This window comes from Cynoglossus semilaevis, chromosome 4 (assembly GCF_000523025.1).
Source record: "Cynoglossus semilaevis isolate Cse_v1.0 chromosome 4, Cse_v1.0, whole genome shotgun sequence".
NCBI lineage: Eukaryota > Metazoa > Chordata > Actinopteri > Pleuronectiformes > Cynoglossidae > Cynoglossus > Cynoglossus semilaevis.
The window spans coordinates 7,231,071-7,245,489 of NC_024310.1; the positions used below are offsets into that span (position 1 = coordinate 7,231,071).

A 14,419-nucleotide genomic window follows, 5' to 3' on the forward strand; every position below is an offset into this window, starting at 1 on the left:
TTACAAATATAAGAAATATTCACCGTTAATACAATTAAATAATTACCAGCCTGGTCTGTTGTGCCTCATTATGTTGATTCGTTTTGAAGTGAGTTTGACAACAAAAGTCATTCGTAAGTGGAACAAAAAAAAAACAACCCTAATTTGTTCAATCGATGGTAAAGAAGCTTAAATGAAGCCACCCGCCTGAACAGTGTTTGATAAAAACCGTATTTTAACCTTTTACCTGCAGTCCCTGTTATTCAGCCAGTGTAGAAGGACTCGACTGCAAACGGCAGGAGAGTGATGTGTTGCCGCTCTGAGTAAAATAGCACAGGTCCAATCACGGCTAGTGCAGCCATCAACAGACCAGTGTCTCATCTGTTAAATACGTCTGTGAGCCAAACACTGACTCCTGACTCACTCACTCACTGAACGTCTGAAAGTCCATCTGGAAAACAGCATCAGCTAATGGCCACAAACAGTGGTGTAAAGATTGAGTTAGTGTCCCATAAAAGAGAGACTGACTTCACATCTCCTCCGAGGCTCACGTCCATGTGTGAATGTTCACATCCTCTGGTCATGGTTGTCCAAATGTCACACCTCGAACTAATTAGTAATTTTTTTTTTTCCAAAATTTTTTTGTTTTGTTTTGAATTAGGGGATTGACCTTAAATCTGATAAAAATATGAAGCGGCTCATCAAGTGAATTATTATTGGAGGAAAAAGGTTTTTTTTTCTATTAATTTCTTATCTTATCTGAGTTATGAGGACTTTGAACTCTTTAATCCTTTTAATTCTTTCCTAATTGGTATGCAAAGAGTCACTGTGTGATGAAGAGGAGAAAAAAATAGAAGCTTATGTGATCGCTTCATGACTCCAGTTATTACTGTGAGCTGTGGCCCTGCTTCTGAAGGGCCTCTGCTGGGACCTGGATCGATTTAATCAAGGATAATAAAGCTGAGGGCTGTGGACAGCTTGGATCCTCGTTACAGGTTGAATATCAGGGGTGATTATTCACAGGAACTGTGGTTATGAATGACATTAGTTTAGGTCTTAATTGAATAACATAGGGGACGGGGTCTGAGCACCTGTTCAACTGTGGTGATTTATAACTGCCCATTTTTGACTTGTCTTGAATCTGTGTTTTTCTAAATGCATCTTTTTTGTTCTGGCCAACATATTGGGGTAGTTTTGTTCCCTCAACATCTGTAAACCAGCCACAGAGCTTTGAAATACATGGGAACACTGCAAACAGGACTCAGGGTGGAAATAAAACTTGTGAAATAACATAAAATGTTATGTGTTTGGTTGTAAGCTCACCTCAGCTAATAAGTTAGTCCAAGTGTAGGGCAGGCCATGTTGGTGGGTTTACATGCTATTATCTTCTGGGTCTGTATGAGTCGAGCGCTCAGGGATGTTAGACTCTAGAAAAAAAGTCCAATGAAATATAATATAATACAATATATCGAAATAGCCAATGGCTGTAACTGCTTTACTGTAAAGAGGGCCTTGTGACTCTTACCTTCAAAATATGTTTTCCTATAGTTATTGGCAGACACCTACATCCTCGAGTGCTGATGTTGACTTCAGTTTCATCATTCTGTTTTCTTCATAAGCCGTCACTGCACAGTGCTGTGTAGCCTGAGCTCTTAGCTAAGTAAAGTCTTCATTAATTTTTTTTTGGTCATTCATCAATGTGAGAAAACTCGTGTCATTAAAAACATGACTGCAGAATCAGCAACAGAAGAACCTGCTGTGATGGAGTTAATGTAAACCGCGTCGCTGCCTGGTAAATTATTAAGATTGTTTATTTACGTGTTTACCCAGCGGCTGTAGCGACACAGCAAGGACATTATAAACCTTCACCCAGCAGCTGTCAATATGTTGCTTTACTTGTAGCAGAAATAAGGAGTGAGCAGACGGGAGGTGTACCAGTAATATTCATAATGAAAACCGAGTGAGAGAGAGATGAATAAATAACGGATGATTCAAGAAATGAAAAAATCCTGAACCTGCGTCTGGACTCCACACATCCCACACATGTTGATGTGTGGGATGCTGATTACAAGTGACAAAAAAGAAAGATGCAACGACCTGTTTTCAATCTGTTAGGCGGCAGATGGCAGATACTTCTGAGGATTTGCTGCAGCAGGTGGACATGGTTAAAATCAGATAATCTAAGAAAGTTCAAACTGCTCACAGTTCAGAGGGATTTAAAAAACGGAGCTTTATGGCATCATAAAAATGCACTTTTCAATATATTTACATTAGTTTTGTAAACTTTGTTTGCGTTGCTCTTCAATATAATCGGATGATCTAGCGCTGCAGTAATGTGGTTTTATTTCATTATAAATTAATGGTTTAAATTAACGGCAATTTAAAAAGCACTCCAATCTTTTTCTCAACCCTTAATGTGTTTTTCAAGGCTGTATGCTTTCCTGTTTTCTGTGATCATTTTTTATGTCAGTGGTTCTGTGAATTTTGTGTCTTATAGCAGAGCGAAATTGTCTCTTTGCTCTTCCTCAATTAAAACCACTCAGTGAACATCCACAAGCACGCTGTTAGTCGAAAAATTGAAAAATATCTGACAAACTGAGAGCTTTTCTGTCTTATTACAAACAAATTACTGGTTAAAAGTTTCTTTGACGCTGTTAAAATCTGGCCATCTGGCCCCATGTTTTCAGTCAACCACAGAAGGTTGTGCTGTGTGCAGCGACACAAACGAACAAAAGCACATTAACATTCACCGTATCCATCATTAGAATTAGAATTACAAGTTACAGCAATAAGCATAAAAGTGAAGGTTGCAGTTTTAAATTGTGCCATAAAATACCCCCAAGAAATCAAGGAGCCTGCTGTAATAAAAGACCTGCACAAAATCCAGAACTCGACAGTAATATAAATGTTGTGTGAAGTTAACTGATGAAAAAGGGAAACTGTTTCTCAGGGAGCAAGTTCTGTACTTCAAAGTACTCTTTCCTCTGGTTTTGTCCTTTCTCTTTCAACTTCTCATTCAGTCCTATCTCCACTAAGTGTTCACTGTAATGGAATCCAATTAGGATGAAGGAAACAATCGCACAAACTTCTCCTCTCGCTCTGCTCTCCCGTTTTCTCACCGTGCCCTCAGGCAAGGATTTATTGAATAATTAATGTGCCGTCACATTTCCACAGTCACTGTACACACACACCTAAGCACATACCTTCACACACACACACACTTGGCTACATTTACTACTAGTTATGAGTCTGTCCCCTAACCCATTTAGTGAATGGCTCTTGCTTTATTCATACACCTCATTTGTGCCGTGGCCCTCAGATGCTAATTTGTTGGAGCTCCATCGATAACACAAATGAGAAAGACTTCTTGCAGTTGATTACAGCAGTTTTTTTTCCATCCTTTTGAACCCTAGCACATATTTTACATTAAAAAAAATTCCACTGCCCACCACCAAAGAAAAACGTCACAAAAAAGTATATATATAATGAAAAAACATTGTTCTACTTGGACCTGTTTAGTTGAACACAATGCTGATACAGGAATTGAAGAAAGACACAGTTGAAAATGTAATCAGCTCTTGAGTTTTTTTCTTGGTTTGTAAAGCAATCTGCTGCCATCCTGTGGGATAGTGTTACATTAGAGTCACATGTTTTCACTACCCTTTCTTTGTGCTTGTGTTTAGATCAAGATAATCAAATGTCAAAGTTATGAATTTCCACCTGTCTCTAAAAAACTTTTCTCTGTGTTGTCTCTCAGCGAGAAGATGCCGTTCCATCATGTGACGGCAGGTCTGCTCTACAAGGGAAACTACCTGAGCCGCTCGCTGTCGGACAGTGACAGTGACGTCCTGGCCAATATCTCTGTGGAGGAGCTGGACGGTAAGACATTTCAACTTTTGAAGTATTTTCTCTCCACGTCAGTGATCAAGGTTTACCAGATGTTACTGTAAATGAAAAAAAATACTCAGAGTTCTCAATGTTTAACTCAGCAGGTGGACAAGTTAGTTCACCTGCTGCTATTATTCAAATTCACTGATGTGAGTCCAATATTTTAATTTGCACAGAAACTTAAAATTAATTTATTCAAATGTAATAAAGGTTTCTAAACTTAAGAAAAGATAATCCCTTTTTTTTAATGAAAACGACTACAATCTTGTTTGCAATCTGAGTTTCCATTGGAGCTTTCTCTTGAATTCTGAGGGGTGTCTTAGGGACGAGGTGTCCAGCCCTCAGACTGATGGGACTGAAAATGAGTTTCCCCTCAGAGGTTCTTTCAGTTGTTGGAAAAGACACAAAATCAATTAGAGGTGGATCAGGACCCGTCACCATGCTCCAATCATTTTCACCGTTTTTCATTCAGATACGATGATGTTAACTCAGATTTCTGAATTATTCATTTTTGAAGGTCGAAAAACCAGATCAAATAAAACGCCTGACACGCCTGAAAGCCTGACGGAGGTAAAATGAAAGTTGACAAAGCTGCAGAAAATACCTGAGCGAACCTTCCTGACAGGGTTAAGTCACTAAAATCAGACAGTAATATTGGCCAGTTATTAAGTCAATAAATAGGGGTAAACAATGGGCAGATTTTTGTGTATTGTAATTTGGTAACATCTGATGCTACAGAAAACCAGTAGTGTTTTCTTCATCTGAGCTAACGATGTTCAGTGATTGTGTGTGTGTGTGTGTGTGTGTCTTATCTTCCGTGGAGTCTTCGTACTGTTTGAATTACTGCTCTGCTGTAGCTAAGTGTTTTTTCATGCAGCCTTTGTTTTGGACCCTCTGTCAGAGAGTAATCACTCGGCTCCGTACAACACAAACCCGATCAATAATGTTCTTCAGGAGTCAGTGGCCGCAGCTCCGCAGGCAGCGATCAAACCTGATTCCTCCGAAATCTCCTAAATATGAATCCAATGATTTTTCATTTCGCTGCCGTTTGAGAAATTGGCTGCATGGAGAACAGTAATTACCAGACTCTGTCAGCTTTAATATGCATGGAAATATTAGCAGTGTATGTTTTCTCTCTTTTTTTTTTCTCCAGCTGTTGAAATAAAAAAGAATGGTTGTGATGAACTGGATGGTGTAAAACAAAGCACAGGCTGCAGACTTTCACCACAGACATCTTTCATCTCTCTGAGAGCTAACTGTAAAGTGGGGAAATGAGAAGAAGGGCAAGGTCTGAAGGTCAGCGGCTTATCACGGCGACAATAAATGTGATCGCAGTCACACTCTTATTAACTGATATGGTAAAAAACACCCATAATGCACCCTTCATCTCAACCACTTATTTCTTCTGGTCTACTAACCATTTTTTAAACAATTCCAGACCAGTAAAATCATAACATAATTACAATTATATTAGAAAATATTTTTATTTAATGAAATATCTTTTGAAAAAACTTCACAGACATGAAGTATTTGTGTTTTGATAAAACTTCACAGACATGAAGTATTTGTGCATTTCTTTACTTTTAAAATTCATTAAGTCGGTCGGATTGAACCCCCTAGTGGGCTGATTTTGGAAAATAAGTCGGTCGAATTGAACCCCCTAGTGGGCTGATTTTGGCCCACGGGTCATATGTTTGACACACCTGAGGTAGACTTTAACTGAATACATCAGTTTAACTTGGTGATGATGAACTTCATGGTAATATTTCTGTTGCGTTTTCACACCCTTGTATGAAGCTGAATGTCAGGCTGAGGAGTGAGGACTATCACTGTGGAAATCATCTGTATGCAGCTGCATCTGTACCAAGGTCACCATGGCTGACACTGTGGCATTCAGTTCATTTATGAATGAATTATACTGATGACTTCACACGAGGTCTTTTGTACTTTTGCACTTTCTGAAACTAGTAGCACCAACCCTGTGTCGTGTACAATCACATCGACTTCACGCGACCTCCATGTTCTGCTCTTTGTACAGTTGCTGCACACAGTATAAAGAGGTGATTTAATGTACTTTTCCTGGACCATTACAGGGGCCTGCAGCGGCTCGGGGAGCTGTCAGATGGCCTCAGCTTTGGCATCAGTCTCAGCTGTTCTCCAGTGTCACCTTCTCTCAAGAAGCACTGTTATGGTTCACAGGGGTGTAGGAAGACAGCTGCTTTCTTTTTTAATGGGCCATTGTTTAACATTAAACTATACATGTTCTGTATACAAGTGGAGGCATTTATTTGGCCTCATGTCACAGTTGTGCAGCGGCAGCACTTCTAACAGGAAGCTGTTAAAGGAAGAGCACTTGAAATGCGGATGATGATGGTGATGGATATCAGAATGACTTTTTGTCCTGCCTTTTAAATGTGTAATTCTTGTAAAGCTCTTATTTTAATGACTAAAATATAAAAAAAAAAACTATTGATCTGCCACTTGAAAAATTCTTGTTTTAAAGGCAGATCTGCTGCTATAAGCTGCCACTAGGAGGCGCTGAATATGTGGTTCCTCTGGGAAAAGACATGTCTCTCAATAAACTCTCAACTTAAACTCGGACATGAGATTATATAGTAACGTTACCAATGATTCAAGTCCTCGGTGTCAGACAGGAAGATAATTTTGGGCAAAGAAGAGCGAGAATGACAGCACACTAATGTGGATAATTTTGGGCAAAGAGCGAGAATGACAGCACACTAATGTGTGTCATTAGACGGCAGGTTTGTCCTCGCTCGGAGCCTGGAGCTCGCCTGCAGCACTCTGTAACTACATTTGCACAGATTTGTTAACGGACAAGCTGAAATGGCCTGTGTCTAATATAAAGTTGGCGCTGCACAGAGTAAAAGTGTCCAGACATGAATCATTTTTTTGTAATAAATCTTTTAAAATATTGTCAATAGCAAATGAAATGCTGTCGTCCACTGCACCGAAGGTTAATGCACCGAAAATGATCACCAAGGTCAAAATTACCTCCAAGGGAAATACCCTTTAAAACGCAAAGATGGCTGGAACAATTAATGAAAAAAACAAACCCAGATGAGATCTTCTCTCTTCGCTAACATTCACGTTCTTCTTCACCACACATACTGAACCAGACTCCACAGCAGGGAGTCTGCAGGGAGAGGGGCAGAGGAAATAAACAAGGGGGTAAACGAGTGAGGCAGCATAAAGCAGCGCGTTTCCCGCCCCATAAGTATTTAATCAGTCCTTCAGATTTACTGCTGCGCCGTGTGTCGACACTCACCACTAAACAAGTGGCTCAGAGACATTATCACCTACCAGACCCACACTGTCCCTGTTATAATGCTGCAGGTTCAGGCCATGAAACCCTAGGAAGTAAATGTCAGCTTCACCTCAGATATATTTATACTTGCTGTAGCTGTGGAGCTGTCCATGGTGCTGACTGAGCCGGTGTTTTATATTGCCCCTGTATCAGAGGTATTGATCAAACAAGTGCCAGGAGCCAACTATACAACTAATTTACTGGCAGATTTGACTCACGGTTCATTTGAATTAAGGCTGCATGGTGTAAATGACCAAACCAACCAACCAGAGAAATGGTATTATTCTGTTCATTTTTGTTGTTTGGTACAATGTGAGATGAGCAGATTTGAAGTGAAAGTAAAAGGCAACTGATTCATAGCTCCAAAATCTAACATTTCCTTCCTTCCTTCCATGCAGACATTGGTTCTTATATCCAACCTCTACGTTCAGCAATAAATTATTAAATTATATTTAAGGCAAATTGAAGTGTTATTAAAATAATGAGAGTCCAGACACAAAAGACTATCTGTAATTTCAGTTAAAGAAATTGTACCTGCACTAAAAAGAAATGAGAATCATTCAGTGCTCTAAATGGATCTCCTTCACCTGAGTAACTGGTGCATAACCAGCAACACAATGCAGAATGAATCACAAAGAGAGCCATTAGACTCAGGGTTTTATGCAAACCAACATTATGAATCGCTGTTGTTGTGAGACATTCACTGTCTCTGTCACTGAGAGGAAATAAACATAAACAGTGGAAGCACTTTTGTGAAAAAAAAAAAAGATTCCTGGCCAGCATTGTCCTAAAGTGTGGCAGGCTGTAGTGCTGCTACATTATCATAAATATATTAATGGATGTTATATATTAATTTTTTTCTTGGCAGAGATCCGTGAGGCGTTCAAGGTGTTGGATCGTGATGGAAATGGGTTTATTTCCAAACAGGAGCTGGGAATGGCCATGCGCTCTCTGGGTTACATGCCCAGTGAGGTGGAGCTGGCAATCATCATGCAGAGGCTCGACATGGACGGTGAGTCACGCACTTGCACGCAGACGCTCAGTTTCAAATGGGTGTAAAAATGGACTGCGTGGTGCAAAAATGATCTCCTTCTCATGTGCACAGACGTCAGAAAATCATAAATATCTGAACACCTTCAGGTCACGTATACGCTCTCATCATCAACAGGCAGATTCTTTTCTATCTACACTTCACATGCACCATATTAGCACACGTTCCTCTGCGTCATGTATAAAACATGTGTTCCCACACGCTTGATTGTGTAGTCACTGCTGATACCAACCACTCCACACGGAAATGAATTTCAGTAAAATTCACAGCAGCAGAGAACAGCCGATAAAGGAAAGTTTGTGAGATTAATAAAATCTGTGATGGATCATGTGGATCAGTTACTGCATAGTTACAGTAGGTTTATGTGTTAAGCCAAGCCGGGCTAAAACGAAAGAAAAACTGCAGCAGATTTGTGAGTAAAGGAAATGAACCATAAAAGGATCTAATGTTGTAAAACTTCCTGAAATTTAAACCGTTTTTTAACTGATAGCTTCATCGACTGTGATCTTTTGAGTCACTGCTCAAAGAGAACACTTTCACAACACAATCACGCCCGACACGTCTCGCAGCTGCCCTTCTCTCTGTACTTAAATATGATTGACATTTTCAAAGTGCAAAATAGTGCTTAAAATTTCAAATCGTTCCATGAAGAGAATCTCTGAAAATGTGCCGTACGTGTTCGCCGTGGCTCTTTGTGATAAGTGCCTTCCAGTCCTACTGTGCAGAGAGAAAACCCAAGTGTTCACGACATGGTATTAATGTTTTAGAAGTTACTGTCTTTTTTTTCTCTCCTCATGACTCATCTGCTTCGGTCTGTCAGGGGAGCTTTTGCGCCTCAGGGTCACATTTGTTGCTTTTTTTCACAGCAGCGTTAAGACACAGGCAAGTCGTCCTGTGGTGCTGATGAAGGGCTCGGCCGCTTTTCTCTGAGGAGGTCTGCGAGGTGTGATGCTGTGGAAATGTCGCTCTTATGGTGTCATTTTTAAATATCTTTGTAAGAACAAAGTCTGAGCTTGGACTTGAAACCTGTTTGACCTGAAAATCTGGTGATTGAAACCTGAAATCTGGATTTCTTTTGGAGAAATGAAATCTGTGGACTAGTGTTTTACTAAACCTTTATTTTATATTGCATATTGTACAGCCCACAGTGTCATTCAGATTTAAAATCTTGTTTGCAACAGAGTACTAGAGTAGCAGCCAATAGAAAAAGATACATTTCTGTCTGTGTTTTGACATTTCAGACACATCTAGTCTGACTTCCTACTTTTGTCAATTCCAATATTAATCAGTGTGAACCTGTCATGCTCCATGTGTCTTCTTGACGTGACGTCTGCTGTCCAGATTTTGAGACTGTAGAAGAAATATAGCTGAGATTAATAAGGATTCAGAGAAAAGGTTGTAAATTTAACAGATTTACAAAAACAAATTCAATGTTTACTGTAAATACCCCACTCTGGCTCTTTATCAGTTTTTTTTGGATGGCTCAGCACTCACACTATTGATTCACCTGGGTTTTCATTCCCAAATCGTTATTTTAGATCTGCATTCCTGGCAGACAGTAACTATAGAAATATAGTCGATATGTTTTGTTTCACAACATAAAAAAACAACAAAACCAAAAACACACAGCGTTGTAAAACTAACAGTAGCATCAGGTGTTACAGTGCCAACAGCGGACTGTAGGCACGGGCAGGTCGAGAGCCACGGCATCACTAATTCAACAACATAAATAACCAGTCCTCCTCTGCAGGACGGAGGGCTGGTTATTTAGGAGGACAGGAGGGGGAGGAGGTTTATAGCAGTGGCAGTGAGGCAAAGGAGAAAAACATAAGAGTTAAACAATTCTAGAAGAGGAGGTTCAATGAGTGGATTTGTGACGTTCAGTTTTTATGGATTACAACTTTAAATCAGCCGTCTGTATTTGGGCCGTTGGACAGGAGGACACTTTGGTCGAGGTGGTACTGCATCACTTTGGCTCTGCAGCTGAGAGACTCAGAATTCCAATCCTGGTTCAGCTGTAGCTGTGCCTCAGTGTTGTCCCTGTACAGACCTGTATAACAGGAGGATGGAAAAAATCACAGTGAGCTACAAAGTGTGTACAGCCTGAGTACTTTTAACACTCCTGCAGAGGATTACACTAATTTGACATGTCACCAATGTCTCCAGGGAACTAAACTAAGTTAGTATTCTCACGAAGGAGAGAGTGAAAACACAGAGGGTTACACACACACACAAAAATCATCATTTTTTCAATATAAATTAATTAAAACAAACTATTATTTAGTGAAATGCAGTAATCCTTAGCGATAGTTCTTTCTTGGATGTAAACAAGTGTTGGCCTTAAATAAACGTAAAGGGACATGAAAGGAGAGTCCGTCTCCCTGTAAATGTAGCCACTAAGGTGTAACATCCACACTGCTGCGGAAATGTTACAGAAAATAAAAAAGTAATACTAAACACAGGTATGTTTCCGATGCTGTGTGGCTCTTCATCCTCATTTGATCCAGAGAAAAACCCACGGCTGTGTTCTTGTTTTCCTCTAACAACCTGCTCCACTCGGTGGCTTTACACTGGTGGCTAACTGTGCTGTGCTGCTCACGGGCGCATCAGCCTAAAAAGAACTAGACAGGAACATGGTCAGTTATTTACTCAGCCATACTTCTCATTCAAGACCAATAAAAGAACAGAGAAGCTCCAGGAATTACAGCTGACTGTGTCTGTGGTGCAGTGAGCTGCTGCTGCTGCCTCGTGGTACCTACTGTCCTCCTGTTAGATACTGTGGAATCCCAGGCATTGAACTGACTTGGAGAAATGCTGTCTTTTGATTGTGATTTTCATCATCTGAACTGCCCTTTTCATCTCAGGTGACGGGCAGGTTGACTTCGAAGAGTTCATGACCATCCTGGGACCCAAGCTCCTGTCATCTGAAACCAGAGAAGGCTTCCTGGGCAGCACAATCGATTCCATCTTCTGGCAGGTAAAAGTAAATGTTCATTAATGTGTTGGTTTTATCGATATAATGACATAAATGGTCTTCAACCTGAAGCAGAAACATTGTTCTAATACAGATTTGTTTATTTATTTATTTTTAACAACATCTAAACCAGGGCAATTAAAGGAACTGGTTGAAGACTTAGTTAAAAATCAGTTAAAATATTGTCTGATAGAAGAATTATTTCCTTCTTTCACAGCTTGAAAACTGGCAGTAGGCACATTTTTTGAGTGTGTTTTTATGTGTGTATAAATGTGTCTGGTTTGCATGTGTTGCCTGGAGGCTAAACCCCTGATTATGTCTACTGGAAGACATGAATGGCAGAGAAAGATGATTATTATAATACAAATGTTTGACAGATGGAATTAAAAATTGAAAAGGCCTGTGCTGGTGATGAGCTGCGGTCCTGCAGAAATGAATCAAGATTTTATGATGCTGAAAATGAATCGTATTCAGAGCAAAAAACAAACCTTGGTGCCGGGCGTGAGCAGAATCCCAGACACTTCTTTTTCTGCACAAATACAATTTTTAAATTCAGCTGTGAGAAGAAAAAACATTAGTTTTTTTCCCCCTCTTGGTTTTCTAACATGGTTTTTCTTCACTTCTTCCTGAAGGAGAGTAGAAACCGCAGTTGTCTCTGTTTCTTGTTATTGTGACTGATTCTGTTGGTGTGTTTGTACTTCACACAGTGAAGTGACTAAAGCAGTGGTTTCCAAACTTTAGCTGCAGCCTCCAGAGCCTTCTTTCTAGATAGTATGAAAAGTGGCTCAAACAAATCAATTCTCATTATCTTGCTGCGTCCACCTCCGCATGCTCACTAAATGGGGGGCCGCTCCCTATTTTGAGAATCCCTGAACTATCAAATATGGTGATAATGTCCAAATGAGTGAGTGACTTCACATGGGTGACACAGGAAGTGCTGAGTATGCAGAGTGTAGACTGGCTGAGGGAGGGCTGGAGGAATAATGCCACATTGAGCAGATGTGAGAGCAGTAGGGAGGAGGATCTGGCTCCTGTTTTAACACTTGGCAAACGTGTCTCCTGATTTAATGGCTGCTCTGACCTGGACTGGTTCTCCAGAGAAGGAGATTGTGGTTCACAGTGTAAGGACGAGGAGACTGGACAACTGACCTTGGCTCGTACAGGACAGAGATGGTGGTCATGGGTTTGTGCTACGGTACAGACATGTACTTCTGATCCCATGGATTAAAACACAGGAGCAGGTTTTGAATGTGAATGTCTGTTGTGAAAAATGTGCTAATTCATTATGGAGAGTCTCCACACGCCTTACAGACAATTACTGGACTGTGTTGTGGTATTAACTTTCACTGAATTTTGCAATCGCGTGACCTGGACCTGAACCTGGACCTGAACCTGAATCTAGACGTTAATTAGAGTGAATCATGATTTCAGCCTTTTTCATTAACACATTTGTATAATTCAGAGCAACTGCTAAATAATTAAGAAATGCGTGGAAAATGTGTATAATCCTCGATGGGAAATAGGATAATTATTCCTGACGTGTGTAGCATCTTATAAATGATCCTGGCACAGAATTCCTGAAGGAAAAGCTTTGACCTTCTTGTATTTTTTACATTGTGATAATTAAGTATTTATTTTCCCCAGACAAGGATGTCAGAGTGGCTCTTAATCACAGCAGTGAAATATTTAGTCTGCTCTCTGTCGTGTAGAAACGTCCGGACCAATCCCTACAAACTGATCTGCTACAGTGTGAGAGGCTTTTTTAAGCTCAGCTTTACGGTTTACTTTGAAGATATAATACATTTCACACAGTAAGAAATAAACTTCAACTGTGCTCAGAGGACGGAGACATTTTTCATTCATTCATCCATTCATCTTCATATATCTCTCTCCAGCCAAGGAATATTACATTAAAAATAAACTAGTATTTAACTAATCTTAAATTATATAAAAAAGGGAATGGAAAAGTCCACCTTTAGTGACAAAAAGTTTTATTATTTATGTAAATCACTGCCCTTTTTTCACCTGAAAGCATCACAAAATGATCGCGTTTGTGTTCGTATTCTCCTCTTTACCTTTAGCACCAGGTCAAAGTCCCTTTGACAAATCCATCTTTGAGCAGGACTCTGTCTCTAAAGTAAAATTAGGATTTTGTTCCAAATGACCGGAGCCCGGCAGCTCTGAGAGAAGGTGGAGTACTGCAGGTGGAGGCAGAGATGATCGTATTAACCCGGTCAGTCGTCTGTGCTGAGAAAAACAACAACTCATAAGCCACGACTTTATAAGTCGTAAATCATATCTGGTCAGAAACTGTGTGTTTTGTCTCAGTCTGCTTCAGATTTATGACTCGATTTCATTTGTTGAGATTGAACTGGGCTGAAATGTCCTGATGCTGACGCCTGGTTTTATGTCATTTTCTTCTTTGTTATGAAATTGTGTCTAAAATGCAATCTTTTCGTTATCTGGGAAAAAAGGAATCAATGCTAAGGTGTTATTCAAAAAAACTGAAAGATCAGAACAAACGGCACTGGAGCAGCAACAGACGTTTGTTTCAAACTCGTGATTTTTCTATGATTTGCTTTGAAATTATATGATGGTTATGATTAAGAATAAATCTGATCTTTCACAGATAAATTGGTTCATTTGTTGTCTGCTGCCATTTGGTGGCATCAACAGAGAAATGACAGTCGACTGGTTGTAGTCCATGAAACAGAAGGATTGACTTCAGTCTTTGCTGATCTTGGTGGACCAAGTCAGAAAGCCCAGCGGGCTGTATCTGGTCCACGGGCCGTAGTTTCCCTGGACTTGCTGTATACTTTAACAATTGAATGTTATGCCATGCAGCTACATATATATAAAGTGTGTTCAGTTTATATGAGTAAATATATATTTAACGTTTTCAGTATCTAGCTTTAGCCTGGTCATTTGAATAGTCGCTCCCCAGCCCAAAAAAAAGGCGTTTTTTACCCCCGTGGAGTGAATCTCAGTCTCTCTCATCAAACAGACCTGTAGAGTTGAAACCTTTCCAGATTCTACACTTATAAATGTTATATTTAAAATCTTAAAATTAACAAGTGGAACATCTGTTCAACAAGCCGTCAGCCACTGCTCACTGCACTCACTTAATGCAAATAAAAATACCTGGAGACGTTATGGCTTAGGAGAAGATTACAGTCATAAAAGTGGGGAAGATTCCGATGAC

At 39.9% G+C, this 14,419-nt stretch overlaps 1 protein-coding gene across 3 annotated transcripts in view; it reads left to right on the plus strand.

The window, feature by feature from the left end:
- Positions 1 to 14,419, plus strand: part of caln1 (calneuron 1) — a 37,256-nt gene that overhangs the window by 4,903 nt on the left and 17,934 nt on the right. For all 3 annotated transcript variants that reach the window (XR_001760018.2, XM_008308839.3, XM_017032277.2), the window contains exons 2-4: positions 3,737 to 3,858; positions 8,061 to 8,204; positions 11,108 to 11,220. Coding sequence is in view for 2 of the 3 variants with exons in the window: in XM_017032277.2 (XP_016887766.1) it covers positions 3,737 to 3,858; positions 8,061 to 8,204; positions 11,108 to 11,220 (379 nt within the window). In the remaining variant the exon portion in view is untranslated. The remainder of the gene's footprint in view (positions 1 to 3,736; positions 3,859 to 8,060; positions 8,205 to 11,107; positions 11,221 to 14,419) is intronic.